Source organism: Macrotis lagotis, chromosome 5, assembly GCF_037893015.1.
Source record: "Macrotis lagotis isolate mMagLag1 chromosome 5, bilby.v1.9.chrom.fasta, whole genome shotgun sequence".
Taxonomy (NCBI): Eukaryota; Metazoa; Chordata; class Mammalia; order Peramelemorphia; family Peramelidae; genus Macrotis; species Macrotis lagotis.
In genome coordinates this window covers 188,169,440-188,193,845 of record NC_133662.1, presented here as the reverse complement: position 1 = coordinate 188,193,845, position 24,406 = coordinate 188,169,440, and the positions used below count along the sequence as shown (strand labels likewise).

Genomic DNA, 24,406 nt, shown 5'->3' with positions numbered 1-24,406 from the left:
TTTAGTACTAAAGCACTTCCTAAGAAATACGTCTAGGAAGCAATATCACTGAAGAAGAATACAATGAATATTTTTTGCTAATATATCACTGACAATCAATTCCACTGTGATCATGGCCATCATGGCCACCTTCTAGATATTCAAATCCATATGCAAAGTAGATGTGCTTGTTCTCATACTTGAAAGGCAGAGACTTTCATATTTGTCTTTAAATTCCCATGCCAACCACAATTATATTTATTTCTTGACTACTATGTATCAGGCAGTATAGGGAATACAAAGATAAAAAAGGAAAATCCTTTGATCATTTCTACTGTACAATAATCAAGGACAATATTAAAAGACTTGTAGTGGAAAATACCAGATATATATATATATATATATATATATATATATATATATATATATATATCCATAGAAGGGACTGTGGAGTTTAAATGCAGACCAAAAGTTAGTCTTCAATTGAAAAAAAGTTGTCATGAATTATGTTGCCTTTTCTCTCTCTATTTTTTTCTTCCGTTTGGATGTGATTCTTCTTTTGCAACATGATTAATATGGGTCTTTGTTGGTTAGAGATATAGAGCCTACATTGCTTTCTGTCAGTGGGAGGGGAAAGGGAAGTGAGGAAGGGAGAAAAATGTTTAAAAATGTGTATTGAAAACTACTTTCTCATGTTGTTTAAAAAATAAAGAAATAGAATTTTTTAAAAAAGAAATATCTATATATTAACTAAAATTTTAAAACAGGAAAGCTCTTGTCCTCAAATATGGACACAAGCATATCAGTCCTCCAGATAGCTGGGTCCCATTCTAAAGGCATTAGTTTTCTTGGACCAACTTGTTTTCTTTTGTTTTGTTTTGCTTTGCTTTGGTTTGTTTTTAACAGCTGTGTAGGCTGACAACAAATTTCTAATTGAATCAGTTCAGTGCAAAGGTCTTGACATAGTAAAGGTCTCAATTTTAACATTCTTGCTTTTTTTTTTAATCAAAAAGGATCTCAAAGGTTATTGACACTTCCTAGATCAGAGAAGAAAGGGAACCAATAATATCCTGTCTGACCTTTGAATATCTGTCTCCATTTCCTCTGTTAGCTTTAATAGTTTTTGGAAATTCAACAACTCCTTTAAATTATTTTTAATTTTGTACATTTGTTTTTACATTCAAAGAATCCTCTGAAGAAAGACATATAACCACAGGTCACATGAAGGTTTTCCAACTATTGCTGCCTTCATGGGATGTTTCCAATCCCTCTTTCTTGATTTACATCAAATATGTGTCATTACTGAATTGGAGTCCCTACAAGGAGCAGAGCAATCTCAAATGTATAATTATCACTTGCTTCCAAGGGAATTGTATGCAAAATTTTGCAAGAAAACATTGGAAAAGTTATCTAACTGAGAAGCTAAATTGAAATTAAGAGTCAGTTTCCACAAAGGCAGCAGTATCAAAATAGTGCTTTTAGAGTCATGACTCAATATATTTGATACACTCTCTTCATGAGTGAGAGATACAAATGAATGAAGTAGTCACTGAAAATTAAATACCTATTTTGACTTTATGGGTATATCTATATAATACCAAAATAACCAGTTTGGAAAAGTAAAAATTTGAATCAACTTCCCTCTTTTAATGAATTGATAGCTATTTTGTTTTGTGGCATTGGGTATTTCTCACAATTGACTAATTTTTTTTTAAAAAAATGAATTAAAATCAATTTAAAAAAGTCAACTTTTTTAAATATATCAATTCTCCTACTTGTAGCTTATTGGGAAGAGACTAAAATTATTAAATTAATAGAATGAAAAATGCTTTAACTCAGTATCATTAAAATGATAAAATATGAATTAAATTATAAGCTTTTATATTGAATTCTTAAATGATAAATTGTACTGACATGAGGATACCTCAGTGAAAGAGATCAGGCCATATCCTCAGACATTTTGAATGGGTTAATGATTATCTGTATCAGGTATTGGCTAACTATAAATGTAGACTATAGAATTATAAATGTGACTTTTTTACAGTGGCCTTCAGGTAAGGACCCTGTGGTTTTTCTTTCCTCTATTAATACTCCTTTACTTAGCCCCAGTCTCTCTGAATCTAATGTACAGCTAAGCCTAAAGATAATTATTAGAGCCTGATGATCTGTGGAAAGAAGTTGGGCCACAGTAGTCAATTTCTTGAGACTACATCAAGATTTGGCACCAATATTGAACTATAACATATTTTGTGCATCTTACCTGAATTCTTATTGGTTTTATTCTGTCGGCTCTTGACTTGTTCAGTCCACAATGTGGGATAACGAGAAGCAATATCTAGGAAATTAAGCACAATAAAATGAAAATGACTTAGATTTTAATTTTTTTTATTTAAGGCATTGGATTAAATGACTTGCCCAAGATCAAACAACTAGGCAATTATTAAGTGTCTGAGACTGGATTTGAACTCAGGTACTCCTGACTCCAGGGACAGTGCTCTATCCACTGCACCACCTAGCTGCCCCATGACTTAAATTTTAAATAAAGCATGGAGACATTGCTTCATTGAATGTCCTAAGACTTAAATATCAGTATTGTAAATAAAATGAAATTTTTAAGATTTGTTTGGAATTGCTAATGTTATTGAATATGCATAAAAAATAACTGATTAAAAATATAACATGGCATGAGTTTGAAATAATTCAGCCTTTTTCTTAGCATCATATGTCCATTTTCCTTTCTTCATGACTGAGTCTCCAAATACCAGAATGCACTTCTTTAAGATAAAACCCTGATAATACAAAATAGATCAATTGGTGAAGGATGTTGTCTACATTTCCAACAGTTTTCATTCTGCCAGAAGAGTCAATGCTGCTTTCTTAAATGAAAGAAATCTTCGCATATTTAAAGTAAAATATGATTAAAATTTTTTTTCTGGAACATATAACCACTCAAAATATGTCACATTTGCAATAATTACAGTTGATTAAAATTGTTCTTTAAGAAGAACTACCCTGTAACTTCTTCATAAATTACAAATAGAGAGCTATCAGAAAAATCCATTAGTGAAGAGGGATAAGAAATCTGTGATTATAAGTACTCATAAAAAAGATGAAATATGTACAGGAAATGTGGCAAGAATTATGGTTTGTTTTTAAAGCATTAAATATATTAATTATTAAAAGGTCTGTAGAAGCCAAAATGCAACTTTCCAGTTCATAATCTGTAGCCAAAGACTGCCTTCATCATTTGTCTTTAAAGTTTAATAAAAGTGAATTTACTTTTCTTCTGTATGAAAGCATTCAGACCAAATGTTTCCAACAGGCAATATTGAAAGTCACTTGGCCCTCATCATGTGGAAAAATGACAGAACTTCCATCATAAAATTGGTCAATGGCCAAATATAATTTCTAGTAATGGTAGGGCTTGGACTATGATTTAATTTTCTCAATTCCCACCATTTTGCCCACTCTAATTCCCCACTATTCTGTCCTGCCACCATTCACCCCAATAAATACCCATTATCTGATATCATATGACCATGTCTAAAATACACTCACCCTCTTCATCACCTTGAGGCTGAGTCTCCAACGCAGGAGCTGAGGCATCATCTGAATTCAGAATGGAAAAGATTTGCAAGGAGACTACAATTATGAGAGTAAGTTAAATAAGTGTGCATATATGATTAATACTACTGATCTGCTCATAGCCCCCAAAGGTTAACAAAAACAATATACTACACACTTTACTTCAGTTTAAAAAAAAAAACAACATACACAGTTTACAAAGTTTTCCCTGGAGCAGTGGTTTCATATAATAAGAACAGTAAATCAGCATGTTAATAGACCTCTGCTTTAAAATGTTTCCTACTGCTGGGATTGACTCTTAAGGAGGTGGGGGATGGGATGAGATTGAATGCCGAATTCGGGGCTGTTGTAATACAATCAAGGGGGTAGAAAATTGGGGAGATTTTAAGTAGAAGAAAGTCTAGTAGAAGAAAACAATACAAGGTAGAAGATTCAGTATATTTGGTCCAACAGAAACTTCAAAGAAAAGATTCAGCTTTTAGGGTCAGGACTCAATATATTTGATACACTCTCTTCATGAGTGAGAGATACAAATTAATAAGCTTTTAAGTGAATTCCTGCTGTACCTGATCTTTAGCCACACTCATTTAGGTACCTTCTTCCTATCACTTTAGAATAGACCATAAAAGCTGTTCACTTTTTGTAGGGAGTGGGGGATGAAGTCTGCTTTAGGTGGTTATTTTTCTTTTATTAACTAATGAATTTAAAACTGAAGAACAGAGAAATAAATTTATACTCATTCATATATATATATATATAAACTGATAAGCTCATGAAACTGAATTATACATTACAGTTCTAAATGAGTCATATTTTTTAAAATGGTGTGAGCCACACTACAAAAACAGTCATTGGGATTTTTTTGAGGCCTTCCTTGTTCTTCAATAGAACCTAGGTAGCCACCAGCAATGGAGGTCTTTATGATTCATTTTGTGCTGTCTTATCAGAACCATCCCAATTTCTTTTCCATGTGTTCTTCCATATGTCTAAACCAAAAGCAAAACTTACTTGTGTCTGAGTGTGTGTGTGTGTGTATTTGTGTGTTTGTGTGTGTGATATTGTTTTGAAAATAAGCCACAAGAATCAGCAGTATCAAAATGGTGCACAATATAAGGACTCAATATAAAAGCATGCCTTGTTTCTATTTGCTCTCTTAGCTGCCTGGAGAGGCAAAGCAGAACTTTAATTAAAAACTATTTATGAGACAAATGTAAAGACTTTTTGAAAAGCACTTACCCTGCACGGTAGTTGTGAGGGTCATGCTGAGTTAAATATATGTAAAGTGCTTTATAAACTTTTAAATGCTATATAAGTGTTACCTACTGCTATTATTATCACTATTATTGTTATTGTTATTTATTATTAGACTATAAAACTGGGAAAATTCAATTTTTATCCACTTGGAAAAAAAACAAATAAGATAGAATGACAGTCGCCCTAGTTGGAAAATATACTAAGAGAAAGCCTTTTGTTGTGCTTCATCTTTTAAAACTTGGAATTCAAGAGGAAAGTAAAAAAGGGATGATATTTAAAAGTCTGACAAAGAAAGTTCAATTAAACACATTTCTCCCTCTTTTTTGCTGGAGGTTAAAAGAGAAGCCAGCAAATATGTTTTTGTTCGTTTTGTTACTCGAGGGCACATGCTAAAAAACAAACAAAACCTGAAGTCAAGTCTTCACTGCTACCTGTGAGAGAATATACATTGTGGGTACTGTGCCCCTACTGCCCGATAGCAAGAAACTGAATTCAGTTCTTTACTTCATTTTATTTCCTTTCTTCTTCCCAACCCTTCTCTTCTTTTTAGGATTAGTCATGTATAACCAAAATAATTTGGAAAAGAAAGAAAAATAGCAGAAAAAAATTAAATCACATAAATCTAAAGTGCTGTCCATATTAGGGTTGGACAAGAAAATAACTCTTTTGTTTGGCATTCCTAGTTCTGCTGCTCCTCCGCTCTATGTATTTACATTTATGTGTCTCTCTTAGAATAGAAGTGACCTCAGAAAAGGGAATTTGTTCTTTTCTTCAGTTTAACCCTGTTTGCAAGTGCTTTCGTATAACAGTGGGTTCATAAGGCATTTGAATGAACATTTACTCAGGAAGAGGAGGAAGAGGATTAAAAAATAAGCACTGCATTTGGTTATGAAGATATTCGCATCCCTAAAGAGTTAGACATGACATCAGGAGATCTATCTTCCTGAAACAAAATCTTCATCTTCTATCTTCTCTGCTCTAGGCCCTTCCGTGACTCAAATAAAAACTTTAGAGAACTATCAAGATATCAAAATCAGCTATTTGGTCCAGTTCAAATCCAAATAAGGTATATCTACCCTCTTTATAAGTGGTCATCTAATCTTTGCTGCCATTGAAAAGGTCACTACTGTTTCCCTCAGAAGTCCATTAAATTTTTGGATTGGAAGATTTTCCTACCTCTAACTGTTATCTCTGTCTAAATTTTACCTATTGTTACTAGTTGTTCCCTCATCCTATTTTTCAAACTTAGTCCTAGAATGCCAGATCTTGAAGGTACCTTAGGGATCATGTAGTCCAAATCTTTCTTTATATTGATGGGGAAACAGAAGTCCAGAAAAAGGGAGTGTACAAAGTCATGCATCTAGTTAGTAGGAAAGCTGGGAATAGAACCCAGGTTTTTAGATGATTAGTTCAATGTCACAGAAAATTAAAAAGACCCCAAAGTTCACAGGATCTTAGTTCTAGAACTGGAAGACATTTCAAAGACCATTTAGTACAATTCCCTTATTTTAGAAATGAGGAAACTGAGACTAAGAGTGGTAAAGAGATTTGTGCTAGACCACACAGGAAATAAATATGATTCAGAACAGAGATTCAAATCCAAGTTTCATGACTCCAAGTTGAAAAGCATTTCTACTAGCCCATCCTGCCTCCCAGGAATATGAAAATATATTCTCAGTGATTGACTAAACCATACATACTGGAAAAACAAATTGGATGAACAATGCATATTGCCCAGATTATTATAATCAATTAATTAAATTAATCTATTAATATGTTTACCTTGAATAAATATTATAGATGCTGGGCCTGGAACAGAGTAGAAGGAAGAAATTGGATTGGATATATAAATAAATACATAAATATATATGTATATAGGTATATACATACACACACATACACTCATACATACTGATAGGCAAGAGTTAAATGTTGTCCATCTGCTAAATGTCAAAATCTGAGCAATAGACATTCTTCATTCATGTTTGTTTGTTTTCCTATGTGGATGGTTAAACCAAATTGTTTTGAGTGGTTATGAAGAATTCTAAAAATAATTTATCCTAAAAATAAATTTGTCAAGGAGAATTCACCTAAAAATAATTTCTGGGTTTGTGTGGAGACCTAAAATGGATTTTATGTTAATAATAGGGCTGATTTAATGACTTGGAATTAAAAAAGAACTAAGCAGAATCATTGGGGGGAGGGAGGAAGGGAGAAGAAGGGTCAGAATATAGCTAAAGGAGGAAAGAAAAACAGAGAAAAATGAAAAACATTAGTAGGTATATTGTGTCCAGCTAATGTGATTATGGTAAAAATAATTGCTGGATAAAAGAAAAAGGGTAAACCATTAAACCTGACTCTCATTTTATCAGTTAATGGCAAAAAAAAAGTGTTTGTTGCATTTGGAAAGAATTACTTCTCAGTACATCTGGCCTCAGAGAATCATTTGGAAAGGGATAAATCACCTAAACACAGGTGAAAAATTAACAAAGCTGACACCTGCCATTGGCCCTACTCATATCTGTTTGAAGTGGAATTAGACAAAATAGAGACTTTAAAACACGCATGAATTAAATTAGATGTTATTTGCTTAGAAGGTGCAGGACTATTTGAAATTTTAACTAGGCAGGATGCTATGCTACTATGTAATGCATTGAACTAGCAGAGTGTTTTTAACCAAGCATAATCATTGAATCTCATAAACTGAGTGTGAATGAAAAAAAATCCAGGAAATTTGCTTAATTTCTTCCAGAAAAAAAAATACATAACATGTTTGAAAGACAATACAGAGAAAAAACAAACAGAAAACTTCATTGTTGTTACTCAGCACTAATATAGTTAATCTTATAACTTGAAACTGTAGGATAAATAATTTAATGAATGTACGGGAGAGCTAGGGAGACTAATTTGTTCCATTATTCAATGCTTCCCTCAGTCTAAGGTTGGATCTAAATGTCAATATGAAATTTTCTAAAGTGATCAAGTTGCAGAGAGAAAAATACAGCAAAATCTTGTCCTAAAACTGACTAAAGAATAAATACAGAGGATTTTACTGCTAGGAATAAATGAAAATCAATAGTTGGCTAGCTGTATAATATAAAAAGGATTGTGTTAAGCAGTTTAGACTCTTTCTACATAATCAGGAATGGAGAAATGGCCCCAGGCTACACAATTTCAGGAAATAAAAACAGTTTAAGATAATTGTAAAATACTATTTTCATTCCTCTATTTTCCTCATAAAAGTTCAGCATTTAGGTTAAAGGATTATAATCTTTTATTTGGAAGAGCCCTTGAGGCCATCAAATACATCTCCCATTTATGCAAGAATCTTCTTTGCTTGAAGACTCTTAGTAAGGGGAACACACAATCTTCCAATACAGTCTCTTTCATTTGGGAATAGCTCTAATGTCAATTAAATAATTAATATTAATCAATTTACCTAATAGTAGGTAGCTCTTTCTTTATGAAGCCTTATCTCTTTGCAAGTAGCAAAGTCCTCCCCTACTACTCCCTTCCAATTTCTTAATATAATTATCATTAATATGCATTTCCTATTCTGCCTCCAAATTTTTCCTCCAGGGTAAATATCCTTAAGTCCTTGAGTAAATTATCTGTATGGCATCCTATGGAACACTCTATACCTTAGTAGTATCTTTATGAAAATATGGTACCAAAAAAATTGTCCAATCTGGGTAACATGCAGCAAGTCTAACATCTCCTAAGTCCAATACTCTTATGTCTCTTTTAAAGCAACTCAAATTCAATGTGGCTCTTTTGAGATGCCATGTTATGCTATTGACTCATATTGAGTTTACCCAAACCCTCACATATTTTGCATAAAAAATTACTGTCTAAGTATGATCAAGGGAACTCACCTCCTTTACTTAAGATTTCCCTTCATTTTCCCCAGGAAAATCAGGAAACTAGGTTGTATAGTAGAGTGTAGAGCCTTGAGTCAGGGTAATCTGAGTTGTATTGGCTTCAGACACTTAATAGTTATGTGACTGTGGGAGAGTCAATTACCATCTATCTATCTCAATCATAATAACATCCACATAGCAAGATTGTTGTAAGGATAAAATGAGATAATAATTATAGGCATTTGTCTCCTTCTCTCCTTGACCCTATGAACCCCATTTTCCTTCTGATGCTGCCTCCATCTTCCAACATTGTGTTTTCTCTTCCATTATAAATATACATATTCTTTATCTTTTTACAAGGATTTTCTATATTAAACATATAATCTAGATATCTAATTTTTTCAATAATGATTAAAAACTTATTATATAAAATAAGAGGGAAGAGATTTGAGAACAAGCATGATATAATAGGTAGTTAGCCAGGCTATGAATGTAGAATACCTGAGTTGAGGATCTGCTTCTGATCCTTGATAGGTTATTCAACTTCTAAGGGTCTTCCCTTCCCCAATACCCTAAATAGTAGAGCAGGTGCAGATCTGCTTTGGTAGATGATGTTTTCTTATTATTGGTACCCAGTGACAATTATTGGTCTACTGTGGTGTGAAATTCAGTGAAATAGGGATCAAAAAACCACACATAAGGATCCCTGAGGACTGCAAATTGGCTTGGTTTTAAAATACTATCCATGATCACGATAGTACATGTACAACCTATATTAGATTTTTCACTGCCATTGGGAGGGGAGAGGGAAGAGAGGGAATAGAAAAGTGTGGAAATCAAAAGAATGCAAAAGGATAAATTTTGAAAATTATCTTTGAATGAAATTGGTAAAAAAATATAGAAGGGAAAAACCATTAAAAAGAAAAAATACAATAAAATAATATCCATATTTTATTACATTTCTACTTATTTTGTTAAATATTCTCAATTTCATTTTAATCTTGTTAGGAAAGCACTCAGGAGTACTGGAAGCCCATGGCTTTTATGTTTTGATATATCTGTCCTAGGTCAATGAAATGTATGATTCTATGAAAAGACTAATTCCTACCAAGTGTCCAAAAAAAAAATTGGGTTCACTAGAAGGAGAGTGAATAGTTTGGTTCCTTCTAGAATACTTTAAAAAGATATTTTATAACTAAGTCAAATAAAGAATATTACTATTTTAAAAGTTCTGTGATTATTATTACTTCTAGACTCTGCTCAAATCCCACCTTCTGTAAGAAATTAATCCTGATAATCCACCCTCACTTTCCTCCTCCCAGTGCTGGTTCTTTCCTTCAGAGACCTTCCACTTACACTATCTATAACTTCTTTATAAATAATGCATGTTGTCTTCCCCACTGAAATAGGAGCTCCTTGAAAACACAGATATTGATTTTTTTGGTATTTTTATTTTTTAACCCCATCATTTATCCTATGATAAGAATGAATGCTTTCTGACTAACAGGATGCCACTCAAAAATATTTTATAATTTACTGGACTCAAATTACCTAATCATGAAATTCATGCTTCTGGGCTGGGCCTATTAACCTGGAATAAGCAATATTCAGGGTCCCTCAGCTTAGAAGACTCTCATTTTGTCATCTCCCAGTCCCCAGAGTAGACTAGGTAGGGAACCAAAGTATAGATTATCCATGCCTCTCAAGGGGAATTAGTGTCTTCACCTAACTCACACCTTCATGCAAATTGCAATTAGCTATAAAATTCTATTCCAATCTTCAGTGGGAAAAGAATATTTGTCTAATGAGGCATTTAGGTGACACAAATGGAAACAACACTGGACCTGGAATAAGGAAGACGTGAGTTTAACTATGATCTCTAACACAAACTATGAGACCACAGGCAAGGACTTAACTTGTGTCTGTCTCAGTTTCCTCAACTGTAAAATGAAGAACATAATTGTACCCAAAACCCAGGGTTCTTTTGAAAATAAAATCTGGAAAGTAGTTAGCACATTTCTTGGCTTATTTCCTTCCATCCTTCTAGTGAAAGAAAGTGACATTTTCAGTGATGCTTGTATTGAAGCTCTTTGCTTTTCTGTATTAAACTAAAGCCCATTACTTTACAAACTGCTTTTCGGCCTACTTTGCTTTTATCGTTACTTCTGTTGTTTTTGTATTGTAAACTGTGGTTATTCTTCTCTATATTAAAGTCCTATTTCTGTATCTCTTTAACAATTATAACCAAAAAAGAAAAAAATGAAGAATGTGTTAAACCAAGAAAGAACCAAAATAGTGGAAAGTGGTAAGGTATTAGAGAGGAAAGGGGGGGGGACCAGAATTAAAGAGACTTGAACGAGTAATATGGTAATAGGTAACAATTACCAGGATAAAACTATCAAGGTAATTCAATAAGATTGTAAAGCCACCAAAAATGGGATTCTGCTTGAAGGAATAAATAATCATCTGGGAAGCATTAATAAATTTGTCAAGGTGATATCTTTTTTAAATGCATGTTATATTTTTTGTAAACTTTTGCAAAATTTGTAAAGTTTTTTTTATTTTAATATACTGTCCTAGACAATAGGTCACCATAAGCATAAAGTGATACACAGAACTTTGTTAAGAGTAACAAAAATACCATTCAACTCTTAGTTTAATATATTTTTAAACATTACTTTTAGCCTCTAGCTTCTAATAAATTTCTTTAAAAAAACTTTTACTTAGTATACTAATGAATATAAAACATTTCCAACATCATTCGATGACATTTACCTGTTTTCCCTGTGCCTTCTCGTTGAGGCAACTTTTCAGAAATAGAACCTAAAAAAATAAAAATGAAAGAAAATATTTTAGTGTCATATTGGTATGTCTTAAAGCTCCCAGACTATGTTTATCCTTTCCTGTTCCAACAACTTTTCTTGTCTTATTTTTCACATATTCTATCTAAACATTTGCCCTAAGGACCTATAGCTTTTATTTTTTAGAATATTTTGGTAGTTTTTTGTTAATAGCCCAGAAGAATGGTAGAGAAATCCACATTTTTTCCCTTTCTATGTTTAATGGTTTAATGATATTTGATACGTAGAGAAAAAAGATCTCTGTCCTTTTTATGTTCCATTTTATGTACCATCCAGTGACACAATATATTTTCTTTGGTTCCATTATGGTATAATGATAGGATAGACAATTGGATGTAGGAAAGTCAAAAGACCTAAGTTCAAGTCCATTTATTTGCTTTGTGGCCTTGGAAAATTATTTAATCTCTCTGATTCTTCTACCTTATCTGTAAAATTGGAATGAGAATATTTGTAATAATACTGCACAGAATTGTGAGAATCAAAAAAAAAAAGAAAAGAAATATATTAAGCACTGTAGAGCCTTAAAACAATATATAGATATAAGCTATTTTATTATAGAAACATAATTAACTGGGTTCTATTTCAAAGAGGATAGATAGTATTTTAAAGAATAATTCTTTTCAACCAATTTAAGCTGGCCTTTTTTCTAGAAGAATACCAAAGTCTTGAAGTGATAAATATTTGAAAGAGCTTTAAAAGTATGTTGTCAAAATGAAATCATTGAAACATAAAGCTACAGAATTAGAATGATCAATCCTCTCCTCTACCATGAAGGGAGGAGAAACTATCTTTCCCATTTCTTTACGAGAGTTGGGTAACTTGATATGGAACATTACATATTGTCAGTCATTGCCATATTTTGGTTAAGTATGCTGAATTACTTTTTAGTTTGCTATTTTTAAAATATTTTTAAATAATATATCAGCTGAAATTTAGCAAAACTAGAGGTTAGACCCTGAAATATAGAAGGCCTTTTAAATGCCAAAGAATTCTAAACCGTGAAAAGACATTAGTCTTTAAAAGCTCATTTACATCTGGAAAGACCACTGAGGTCATGAATTTGTCCTAGGTACAGATCTCTGTTACTTTAATGCCTAGTCATTCATCTACAATTGAACTAATAAGAGTCTGGGAAGTATGACAGGACTGAATACCATAAGTAAAAGGACAATACTTCATTAAGATAATTCTACTTCTGAACTACGAAGAATTATTGAACATGTCTCCTCTCTTGCCTAGAACTCTAAGGAAGTCAAAGAGATATGACTTTTGTCAATCTTAAACTGAGGGTCATCGCCCTTTCATACTCCAAAAAAAAAAAAGCACTATAATAAACAGTCAGACAGAGGCTTGAAACTTGTAGCTACTTTTTGAAGAATAAGTCCGTGTAGTCTAAGAAATGAAACTCTCTGGCAGAAATGTTATACATAGAGAAAAACTTGGGGCAAAATGATCTTCCCAGTCTAATCTGACAGACAGTACCTAGTGGAAGAGAGAATTGCTCAGCCCAGTCCAACAGCAGCTGCCCAGAGTTAGAGCAATCTGCCCTATCCAGGACAGCAACAAGTCAAGTGAGAAGCCAGTTGAGAATCTGAGCAACTTGAGTAATGCAAGGTCACCCATCCAGCTGAGATGCTGAGCGCCCCCCCCAAGCAATCCCAGTTGAGCAACTCATCTGTTAGCAAAAGTCACTCATCCATCATCAAGGCTACAGACAACAGCGAACTTCATGAGGTCCCGCTAGAGAGAGGTTGCCTTGTGTTCCTTATTATGCCTAATTAACTTCATAATTTATGTCTGTATAATATTCTTCCACAACAAATTCTATTTGTGTTTGTGGGAGGGTCCACTCAAGATTTTGGAGAGAATGTTTTAAAATTACTGATATTATTTATAAAAAATGCTACTTGAGTTCATTGGGGAGCTATATCAGGAAAAGATCAAGAACTACAATGTTAGAAGGCTACCAACTGGGGGGTAGCTAGGTGGCACAATGGATAGAGCATTGGCCCTGGAGTCAGGAGGACCTGAATTCAAATGTGATCTCAGACACTTAATAATTACCTAGCTGTGTGGCTTTGAGAAAGTCACTTAACCCCATTGCCTTGCCAAAAAAACCCTAAAAAAAAAAGAAAGCTACCAACCTACAGAGCTATAGCTAGAGCTATGATAATAATAGCAGTCATTTCTTCTTGAGACCTAAGTTGCCAGGGCCAGAGTTGGTGGGGGAAGTAAGCTCAACAGAGTTCTATATTTTGTAAAAAAGAAATTACTGTTTTAGGGGGAGAGAGAAAAAAGATATATAGGAAAATATCAATGAAACAAAAGAAAAAGATTAATAAAATGTTATTTTGTTAAAATATTTCTTTAAAAATTATAAATTTTATAATTTCAAGAAGGCTTATTGAGGTGACTGCTTGTCACTTCTTGTAAATAAGTCATCCTTGGTAAAGGAGGATAAGAAAAAGCCACATTTTGGAAAGATAACTATGGTTGTGGGACTCTCCTCCCTCCAACTAATTGGCTTAGAAATTAGATAATTCTCTCAAGAGTAGGAGATTTATTATAGTACTATTAGAGTCAAATGTCTTTTAAAACATCAGAATGAGGGAAAGCAATGCAAGTTTAAAATAAAAGGTACTCAAATTGCTTTAGAGAGAAGAGGAAGTGTTAAAGTTTTGCCAAATCCAGTGATTAATGGAGTGGGATAAGAATCTGGCTTACAGATTGTTGAATTCTCTTCAGGATGCCCTGGGGTTTCTGCATATGCATGATGGGCAACCCATTTATCACTGTCACTCTTTTGCTTTTTTACCTCAACTTAAGACTGTAAAGAAATTTGCCCCCCCCCAAAAGAAACTTGCCAGAAGAATAACCTGAAACAATTTGAAGACAATCCTAAACAAGGTTGTTGCTTTATGACTTTCTCTTAGGAAATAAACTATTCTTTGTTTTGTATTTTGAATGAGTTTCTACAATGATATAACATGGTTTTACAGCTGTTAGATATATTACCACATTATTGGTTTGGGGCAACAATATGTAGAAGATGACTGCAACCTTTAAAAAGTTAGTTGTGTTGATTTTGTCAAAGGAAATTTTAATATGATATTTCATGGTTTGCCCAGTTTTAGATCAATATTTAGATACTGACTAACACTAACCACTTAGCTTTCCTAACCTTTACTGTCACTGAATGTTTGAGTCAAAACACTTGTTTGAACATCCAGGAAATATACAATTGATGTTCTCAGTTGTGGTCTTCTCATAAAGTTTACATAAAAGTATTTTTGTTTCTAATACATATATATATATATATATATATATATAATTTTTTTAAAAATCCAGATTTATTTTTTTACTCCTTAAATTGTTTATTCATCAGTTTATTTCTATCATCTTAATGACTTATGACTTCTGGCATGACCCAAGTGGCACTTTCCATTTCTTATAACCACAACTGAAACAAATAGTAAGTGGTTTATTAATATTTCAGAATATACTTATGCAATATGTATTTACACACATTGAAAAATAACATAAGTTGTCTGAATAATCATGACAATAATGCCCACGAGGCTGTTTGCAAACATTTCCTAAATTCAACTAAAAATTAGATCAGGTTAAAGATAAAAAGATAAAATTATTTTCTTAATTAAAAAATAGATAAGGCAGAGATAAAAATATAAAGATTTTGGTATTATCTACCAAATACCTCCTACCTATAGATCTTTTCCCAAAGACAACCAATATAATTACTAATTAAAGAATGATAACATATCAGTTCAGCTTTCTCATTTTAGGCAGTCTTAAATCAATGCTTCCACAGATCTGAGATCTCATAAACATAGGTTCTTCCACTGATAAAGATCAGAACTCATCCTACACCTCCTCTTCCTACATATTTTCCTAAAACTTCCTTAAATTCACCATGGCATGGCAGCTCTTTTTATGTCTTTTAAATTCCATGGATATCTGTGGGCATTCATCTATGAACCCTTATTCTTGCAGGGGAATGTCAGCAGCCCATTTCATTTTCTAATCTTGAATATCTTTGATGACATCTTCTATGCCTCTTCTTGGAGATAAAATATCTTTGGTAATATGCTGTAGGCCACTTAAACCTACCTTGTATTTGTGCTTGTTCTTTGGATAATCTGCAATTGCCGTTTTCCTGAGTCAGTGATGTTATGTGATTCATATCCACATAGCATTACCACATTGATGTTTACATCAGTTAGCCTTTGAAGATCATTAAATATGCTGGAAAATTCCCCTAGTGCAAGTCTCCTGGTCTTTTTCCTCTTATCTTGATTCAGGTTATTGCCAACTGTAATGTCTGTTCAAAATATGTGTACTAACCCTTTCAACCCTTCACCATGTAATGATCATAGCAGAATAGTAGAACAGGACAAACAGAACTAGAGATCATATTATAGTTAGTCTACATGCAAATATTACCTGAAATATAGGATTTCTTAATTTTGGACCTTAATCTAACAATCACTAAATGGATCAACACCTGAAAAAGCTAAACAATATCCATAAATTAATGTTCTTACTATAAATAAGACCAGAAGACCCAAAGAGCTAAATGAAAGGACAGGTTTTTGTGGTGCAGAAGAATGAAGTAATGGAGAAAGCTTATTACATCATGGAGTCAGAGAAAAAGAAAGACAGTCTTCCAGTGAAATTAGAAGGGGTCTTAGAGTTTATCAAGTGAGAAGTTTTAACAGTGAGGAATTAAGTCACTTGACCTTGGTTACACAGGGAAGTAACATCGGAGCCAGGATTTAAACTTAACCGAGCACTCTTTCCAAAATACAAGGTACTTCCAAAAAACATTAGCAAATGGATCAGCATGATCTATTCATTATTATGATCACTTTAATCATTCTAGATTTAAAAAAAAAAGTTATAACCTATTCTTTAATTCTAGGAAAGAAGACTCCAAAGCCTCCCTAAATCAGTAGGCAATTAAGATGCTCAATATGTAATTTATGTTATCATAGAGATGAAAGATTTGCTCAGAGGTCATCTAGTCAATCCCAATGCCTTTAGGCAGAAACAACCCAATCCTTCCGCTTTACTAGCTTCCCCATGAAAGTCCAGTTTTGCTTAGTCTGTCTTCAGGGAAGATGGAAAATAACCTTATTCTCAGCAGGACAACTCAAGCGTGCAAACTAAAATGTGCCCAGGAATGAAAAGCAATTTAATACTACTTTTTTCTTTTTCTTTCTTATATTTTAGGGAAAGTTGTGTTTGTTGGGGAACATTGGAGTGGACTACATTTGTTTTAATCAAGAATCTTATTTCAGAGGTAGGAAAAGATTCTAGACACTGGGAATGGAAGAGATAAGATACTAGTGAATGTGGAGTAGAACAAGGAAGATTTCATAAACTGGTGAAATAATGGCTGAAACAGGGTCTGGTAGTTATTCCTATAATAAAAAGAATTATTAAAAATACCACTTATATTCCTCTTCCAAAAGATAAATAATTGTGCTTCCTACAGTCAATGAATGATTCTTAAATTTTTTTTAAAGGGACTGGCCTTTTCAGCAATTAGGGTATATATTATTTGTGAAGGAAACCACAAAACATACAACATGAGGGAAAATGCTACAGTTTAAGGAAAGAATAATGAACTATGAAGTCTCTCATTTCTAGGAATAATTGTTTCAAATCAAGCTACGCTTAGTAGTTACAAGTTGGTGCCGAAGCCAATCCCCTTGTAGTGCACAGTGTTTTGTTAAATGAGTTGGTGGTCTAAAAATGTCTGTTTCACAAGCTCTAAATGCACTTTAAAAATAAATAAGGAAAGAAAGATCTGTGATATTGACTGTTAAAGGAGAAGTGAGTGCATTTAATGAGGTCAGATCTTTGCAGCTAAGCACTTGTTTAACATGTCGGATTGATTGGTCCATCAGCACAAAGTTAAACAAGCCAGTATGTGGTGATTTATCCATTTCTGGAATTCTTAAGTCTCTGGGACAGATTTATAATGCCAGATGGCTTTTCTTTGGCAAAATATACCCATAGGCCCTGGAGGACTAAGTATTTACCACGTTCACTGAACTATTATTTTTCATTTTTCACAAATACCAAACATAGGCATTAATGCTGGCAACCTGAACATGGGTATTCTAAGCTATCACAAGTTAGGTGACACTTTCCATGAAGAGGCTTTCCTGACCCCTTAATTGTTACTGTGTCTTCATATTACCTTGTATTTAATTATCTGGTTGTGAGCAGACGTCTTCACATTATAAACAAGAAATTGCTTGGAGAACCAAGGAAAGGATGTTATCATAGACATGGACCACTCACATAACAAGAGCAAAGGATAAGTTACTGACAGCTAACTTGTCCCATTTTCCCTAATATGCCAAGAGAATCAGAGGAAAGCTGCCAAATTGAAGGGTGGATACTGCCTAATTCCTCAGACAGAACTTATAGGAGGCCAAGGGCAAAAATCACATGGCATGGGCAAGGATGGACAAATTGTGATCAACACTACACCCTTGGAGGGAATAGTTACAATGATGAGATTCTCAGATTCTTTGGAGACATGTTATACTCCCCATCCCTTCTGCCACTTCCAATTTAAAAAATGAACTCAATGGAAAGAATTTTGTTTTCTTTTGTCTTTGAATGCACAGTGCCTAATACATGAGAGGAGCTTTAAATATATTACGTGAATTAAACTGAACTAAAATATCATCTTCTTTCAATTAGTAACCTCATCTATCTATTTAAGATAACTGGACTAGGTTGGTTTAGTTACTTCTTCCATCTTACTGGATAAGTCAAATTGTCACACATTTGAACCTAAAAGTGATATGAAAAGTAAGCCATATACATAGTCCATATACATAATCTGAAAGCACAAATTTACCTTGAAGTCAGATGTAGTCACAATTCCTGCTTGCAAGGAGATATAAGAAAGGAATCATAGTCTAGAGAGTAATAAGAGATTTCTGGAGTAAAGGATTGTAAAATCAATTTTGCCTCTGCTACTCTTGTCCAGGGCTTTTCTGGAATAGTCCCATGAGGTATTGTTAAAGAACAATCTAGTGGGAGTCAGCAGTGTGAGGTTCTTGTTACAGCTGTGCCATTAACTAGCTTTCATGATCCAAAGATCCAGTCTTCCCTTTTCTCTTTAGAATATATGGGAATTGGAATTGACCTGGATAATATCTAGATTTCTATGAATTCCAGTACCCTAGGATTCTGAGAGAAGGGGAGCCATAAGATCTTGGAAGGCACGGGTAAATGATAAAAAGTTTTTTTCATTAAGATAATGCTCTTTGGAATAAAATGTATTATCAATCATTGCTAATTGTATAGCAAAATAACATTCATTTTCATATTACTTTAAGACTGACAGATTCCTCTCAACAACTCTGAGAGAATAATGATAGTAATAATGATAATAATAATAATCCCACTTTACAAATAAGAAGCAAGAAACCGTATACGATTTAACAATGACACATACATTAATGACAAACTCTTCAGACTGAAAGTTTCTTCAAATAAGTAGACACATATGCAATTTATATCTATAAGTACATGAATGAACAACTGAACAACAAAATATCAACAAAACAAGCATTCAAATATTAAAAGAACAGAAAAGAACTGTGTATTAAAATAAGAATTATTATGAATATTTTAGTTCTATGTGAATTTTAAATTTAACAAAGTAGCACTAAAATTTCCTACCCATCTGTGTCCTTTTCTTAACATCAGCTCTCCTCTGCTAAAAATATTTTTTAAATGTTTCATTGATACTTTTTTGCTTACATTTTTGTATCATTATTACCATCAACCCACTCCACTCCATTTCCAAATAAAAATCCTTCACTGTAACAGACAAGGGCACCCAAGGAAAAGAAATACACACATTGATGACTTCTGAAAATATGTCTCATTCTTTACCTTTTGTTCATCATCAATTTCCCAAGAGGTGGGAAGGATGCCTCATCTTTAGTCTTCTGAATCCATGATTGGTCTTAAATATTTCAAAATTATTTTCTTTTACATCATTGTATAATATAATATAATAGGTTGTTCTAGTTCAGCTCATTTAACTTGCATTACTTGAGACAAGTCTTTCCAGGTTTCTCTGAATCCATTATTTTGTCCTTTCTTACACTGCATTATATTCCATTAGCTTTCTAAGTTATAATTTCAAGACAAACAGGTAGTGAAGTATATAGAGCGGGGGACTGGTCTTTGGAAGATCTGAATTCAAAAATAACCTCAGTCACTAGTTTTGTGACTTTGGGCAAGTCATTTAACCTTTTCCTCAGTTTCCCCAACTGTAAAATTGGAAAAAATAGCACCTACATTCCACAGTTGCTGTGTCGACAAAATGAGATATTTGTAAAATCATTAGCTCCCTGTCTGGCACGTAAGTAGGAGCTATATAAATGCTAGTTATCATTACGTTTTTGTTAGTTTAGCCGCTATCCATTTGATAGGCATCTCCATAATTTGCTTTTCTTTACTACAATAAAACTATACCTATGAATGTTTTTCTACATGTGAGTCATTTCCCTCTGTCTTTGCTATCTATGTGATATTCCTGTGTCAAACAAGGCTAGATGAGTTTAGTGACTTTGGGATATAGTTCCATGGTAGCTCAATCTTTGCCTCACACCACCACCTTCCCTTAAAAGGACTTGATCAGTCTTATCACAGAAGAATCAAAATAAACACTTTTTTCACCTGAAGTCATCAAAAGGAGATAATTTGGTGATTATTCACCAGAGTAGAGAAATATTTTACAATTCCAGGCTACCAGCGTCTTTAACACTGACCTGAAGCAGGCACAGTACATTCTAATGACGCAATAATTTCATGTGGATGCTTCAGCTACTATTTATTATACCACCCAAAAGACTACTGCTTGTTCCTCATAAATCTGTGTGATTTTCAACAACTCAAAAGCACACTGCTCCTTTCTTCTCTGCTGTTATCTAGCATCTATTGGATCTCTCTCTCTCTCTCTCTCTCTCTCTCTCTCTCTCTCTCTCTCTCTCTCTCTCTCTCCCCCTCTCTCTCTCCCTCTCCCTCTCCCCCCCCCATTGGAGAAATTAGCTAAGTGCTAAGTGATTAATGCAAATAAAAGTATTACAAAAACAAAACAATATTAACAGTATGGTTCATACCTGAATAATGATTATCATTTTCTAAATGTTTTCCCTACAATTGTCCTGTATTCTTGTAGGTATTCTGTAGATATTCTTATCTATGTACAATTGCCTTCCTCACTAAAATGTTAATTCTTAAGGGCAGGGATTTTTTCATTTTGATTTCTATATTCTTAATGCTAGGGACATAAATTGAGGAGGGCAGCAGATGAGGCCAAGTTGAGCTCACATCTGATTGAGAAAGATTAAGCTCTGCCTCACCTGCTATCCTCTTCTCCCTGCTAATGCTAAGCAGTGTCTGTCACATAGTAGGTTCCTAATGAATGATTATTAATTAGTTGCTTTTTTAAAATTTCACCAGAAAAATTTCAAACCGATAAAAACTGAATTTTCTAAGTGCGTACTATGAATAGAACACTGCTAAAGCATCATATAAATTGTGGGGAATTTTTATCCTTAGTGGTCATGCTCTGGCCCAACATTCACTCATGCAAAATATTTGGGAGTGGGTAAAATAAAATCTGTAATTGCTGGGCAAAAAATAACTACCTCCCCCTCCTCAGTTAGTTTGGCCAGTTCTGAGAAAGGAAGCTAACCAAAAAGCGTTTTTAAAAAAAACCCTATTAATTACTGATCCAAAGTTTTTATTCATAAGAAAAAAGTACTGACTGGGTCAAGCACAAAAATTAATTTTTTAAATTTTAATCATTTTAATAGGTGTGATTCAGTCTTTATACTACACCACCTCCCTCCTTGATGGAGAGTTTCCAGCTCAGGAAATGAGGTCAAATTCAACTTAAGATATGTGCTAGCAGGGCAGCTAGGGGGTGCAGTGGATAGAGCTCCAACTCTGGAGTTAGGATGACCTGAGTTCAAATCCAGACTCAGACACTTAAAAAACTACCTAACTGTGTGTCTTTGGCCAAATAACTTAATCCCATTGCCTTGCAAAATACAAACAACAACAAAATATACCTGCTAGTTGTGTGTTCATGAACAAATCATTTAATCCCTGTTTGCCTCAGTTTCCCCAATTATAAAATGGAGATAATAATTGCACACAATTTCCAGTTACTATGAGGACTAAGTGAGAAAATAACTATGAATAATATAGTGTCTGGCACATATTAAGGGGTATAGAAATTTTAGCTATTATTACCACTACTAATATTTTTTTCTTATTTCTCTGTGTCAAATCTTCTTATTAGACTACAAAATCTATGAAGAAAAGAAAGCAACTTAGCTAAATTTTTAATCATCCCACTGTCTAACACAGTGATTAATAAGTGTTTGAATTGACTTTTGCCCTCAGACATTATTAGAAAATCTCAAGATTTTGGCCATAACAAAAGGAGTCAAATAGTCATCAATTGAAATAATGTCTTTAAAACTTTTCAAACTTCAAATACTGTGCACATGCCTGCTATTATGATTGCTTCAGTTCTTTCTGCATTTTGTAGTTACTTGGTCTTTCTGTGGAAAGTCTCACTATCACTTCTTGCTTCTGAGAGCAACTCCAGTCTCCAGCTACATTACCAGCTTTTCTTTCCCTTCTACTTCACTGATTTTACTCTGGAAATTGAGTAAACTGGAATATGTTAGAATTTTGTCTAAAATAGTCACTGATAGGCTAAGAGTAGGCATAAGGGACTATACTGTGTGTAAAAATCAATAAACTTTGTTATATACTGTGCAATTTCTTGTTTGGACAATCTATTTTAATTTCCAAAAAGCATCATGGTAGCATAAGACGATTTTGAATTTCAGAGATCTTGCTTTGAAATCCAGCTCTGCCATTTACTAAGTATGTGATCTTCACTTATTCTTCTTCAGCCTCAACTTTCTTGTGTGCAAAATAATGCAATAATAAACTTACACTGCCTATCTCAAAGCTCAGAGTATTTTATAAAGTCTTAAAGGGTTATAGAAATATGAAGTTATTATTTCTGGCTCTTAGTTATGTTCAAATAGTTGAACTTGCCAGAAAAGTTACCACCAAATAGGTGAAATCAAGTACTGAGAAGAATTATTTAGATCTCCAATTTCAAGTCTGCCACTGACTCCAGGGCCTTCGATAAATCACTTTGTCTCTCACAACTTTCTTATTTATAAAAATGGTACCTCTAAAGTGAGGTCATTTCTCGTTTTTTAATAATTTGAATTAAATTGTACAGAAAGCGGGATATTTGCAGGTGAAATGTTAAGTGAGGAATACTTCTATGTGTTTTTTTGTATTACACTCATAACCTGGTGATGGCTCCAATTATAAAATGTTCTAAACTAAGTTCAAAATAAAGTCAAACAAATACAAATAGAACAAGAAAATATTAGAGCAGTTCACAGTGAAAAGCACTTTGCTTTAATGAGGGAAAAGAACACCTTTGAATCTAGTTTATTTATGTGATAAACACAAAGAAATATACATTAAAACTAAACCATGAATGAAAACAAATTCTTTCATTCATATATGTACATATATGCATATATTGTGATGTATTCACATAACATATAATATGTATCAATAGTAAATATAGTTATAATATGTATTGTATTAAAGGTTAAAACTATTCTAAGACTTTCAGGACACTATATATATATTTACACATATGTGTAGATGTTGATATATAACTATACATTTATATTTATAATATTTTTCTGAGCTGAGAATTCATTTAGGTCAACTTAAAACTGGTCAAATTTGAGGCTTCAGAAAGAAAACACTAGAGAAATACTTGTGGAATAATAGAAATGAAAATGGTTTCCCTCTTTTCCATAGAGAGTAATTGATAACTATGTTGGTTTTTATCAATCATATATATATATATATATATATATATATATATATATACACACAATTACATTGTTTTATGTGTTAATGTAGGTGTATATGTATATTATGTTTATCACCTACACATATTGTGTTTTATATGAATTCTTGACTTAAATATATGTGTGTGGAGAGATACAGAGGGAGAGAGAGACAGACAGACAGAGAGGCAGAAACAGAGACAGAGAGATTGAGAGAGACAGAGAGAGAGGGATAGAGAGAAAAAGAGAGAGAGAGACAGAGAGAGGAAGGAAGGAAAATCAATCTCAGGTGCCATCTGAGCTGCCTAATTCAATATGGGCTAGTTCATTTTTCATCCAGGATTCCCAATGAAGAATTAAACTTTAGGTTTACATATGTCAGACTATAAATGACCAAGCAACTCTTATGTGGACTATTAAAAGACTGTGAAATCCTATGTTCAGTATCTTAATGTAATGATGGTAAAAATATTTTCTTTTTTGTGAAAACTGAAATTCCTTTAAACTTCTGAAGCTATTCTCTGAGGATTAAACATGTCTTTTGATTAGCCCAAAGTTACACTTACCTTTGGGAAATCTCATATAAAAAAGATCAAATTTGTTTTCTTTAAATATTAAGATTGTCACCAGTGAATATTATAGAGGTGTTAAAAAGTGATAACTAAGATCATTCTCCTTTTTCTTATGTTTCTGGCTCTCAGTCTTTCTGCATGCAAACTTCATGTTGTAAGTTTCACTGATTGATATCCTTTCATGGTTGGACAGTACTAACAGATTTAACAAATCACTTACTTTCCAATCTTTCCTTTCAATACCACTCAAATATAGATCAGCTATTTCTTATTGAGAATATTTTTGTGAAATGTTTCCCACTTCATCTGGAAATGTGGTCATGACT

At 33.2% G+C, this 24,406-nt stretch overlaps 1 protein-coding gene across 5 annotated transcripts in view; it reads right to left on the bottom strand.

The window, feature by feature from the left end:
• SMOC2 (SPARC related modular calcium binding 2) overlaps window positions 1-24,406 on the bottom strand; it is a 251,190-nt gene that overhangs the window by 119,824 nt on the left and 106,960 nt on the right. For 2 of the 5 annotated variants that reach the window (XM_074188072.1, XM_074188070.1), the window contains exons 5-7: window positions 11,454-11,501; window positions 3,538-3,621; window positions 2,240-2,314 (exon numbers count right to left, since the gene is read on the bottom strand). In XM_074188072.1, coding sequence (XP_074044173.1) covers window positions 2,240-2,314; window positions 3,538-3,621; window positions 11,454-11,501 — 207 coding nt within the window. Of the gene's footprint in view, window positions 1-2,239; window positions 2,315-3,537; window positions 3,622-6,600; window positions 6,628-11,453; window positions 11,502-24,406 lie in introns of all 5 variants that reach the window. The other 3 variants (XM_074188074.1, XM_074188073.1, XM_074188071.1) reach the window with 2 other exon arrangements.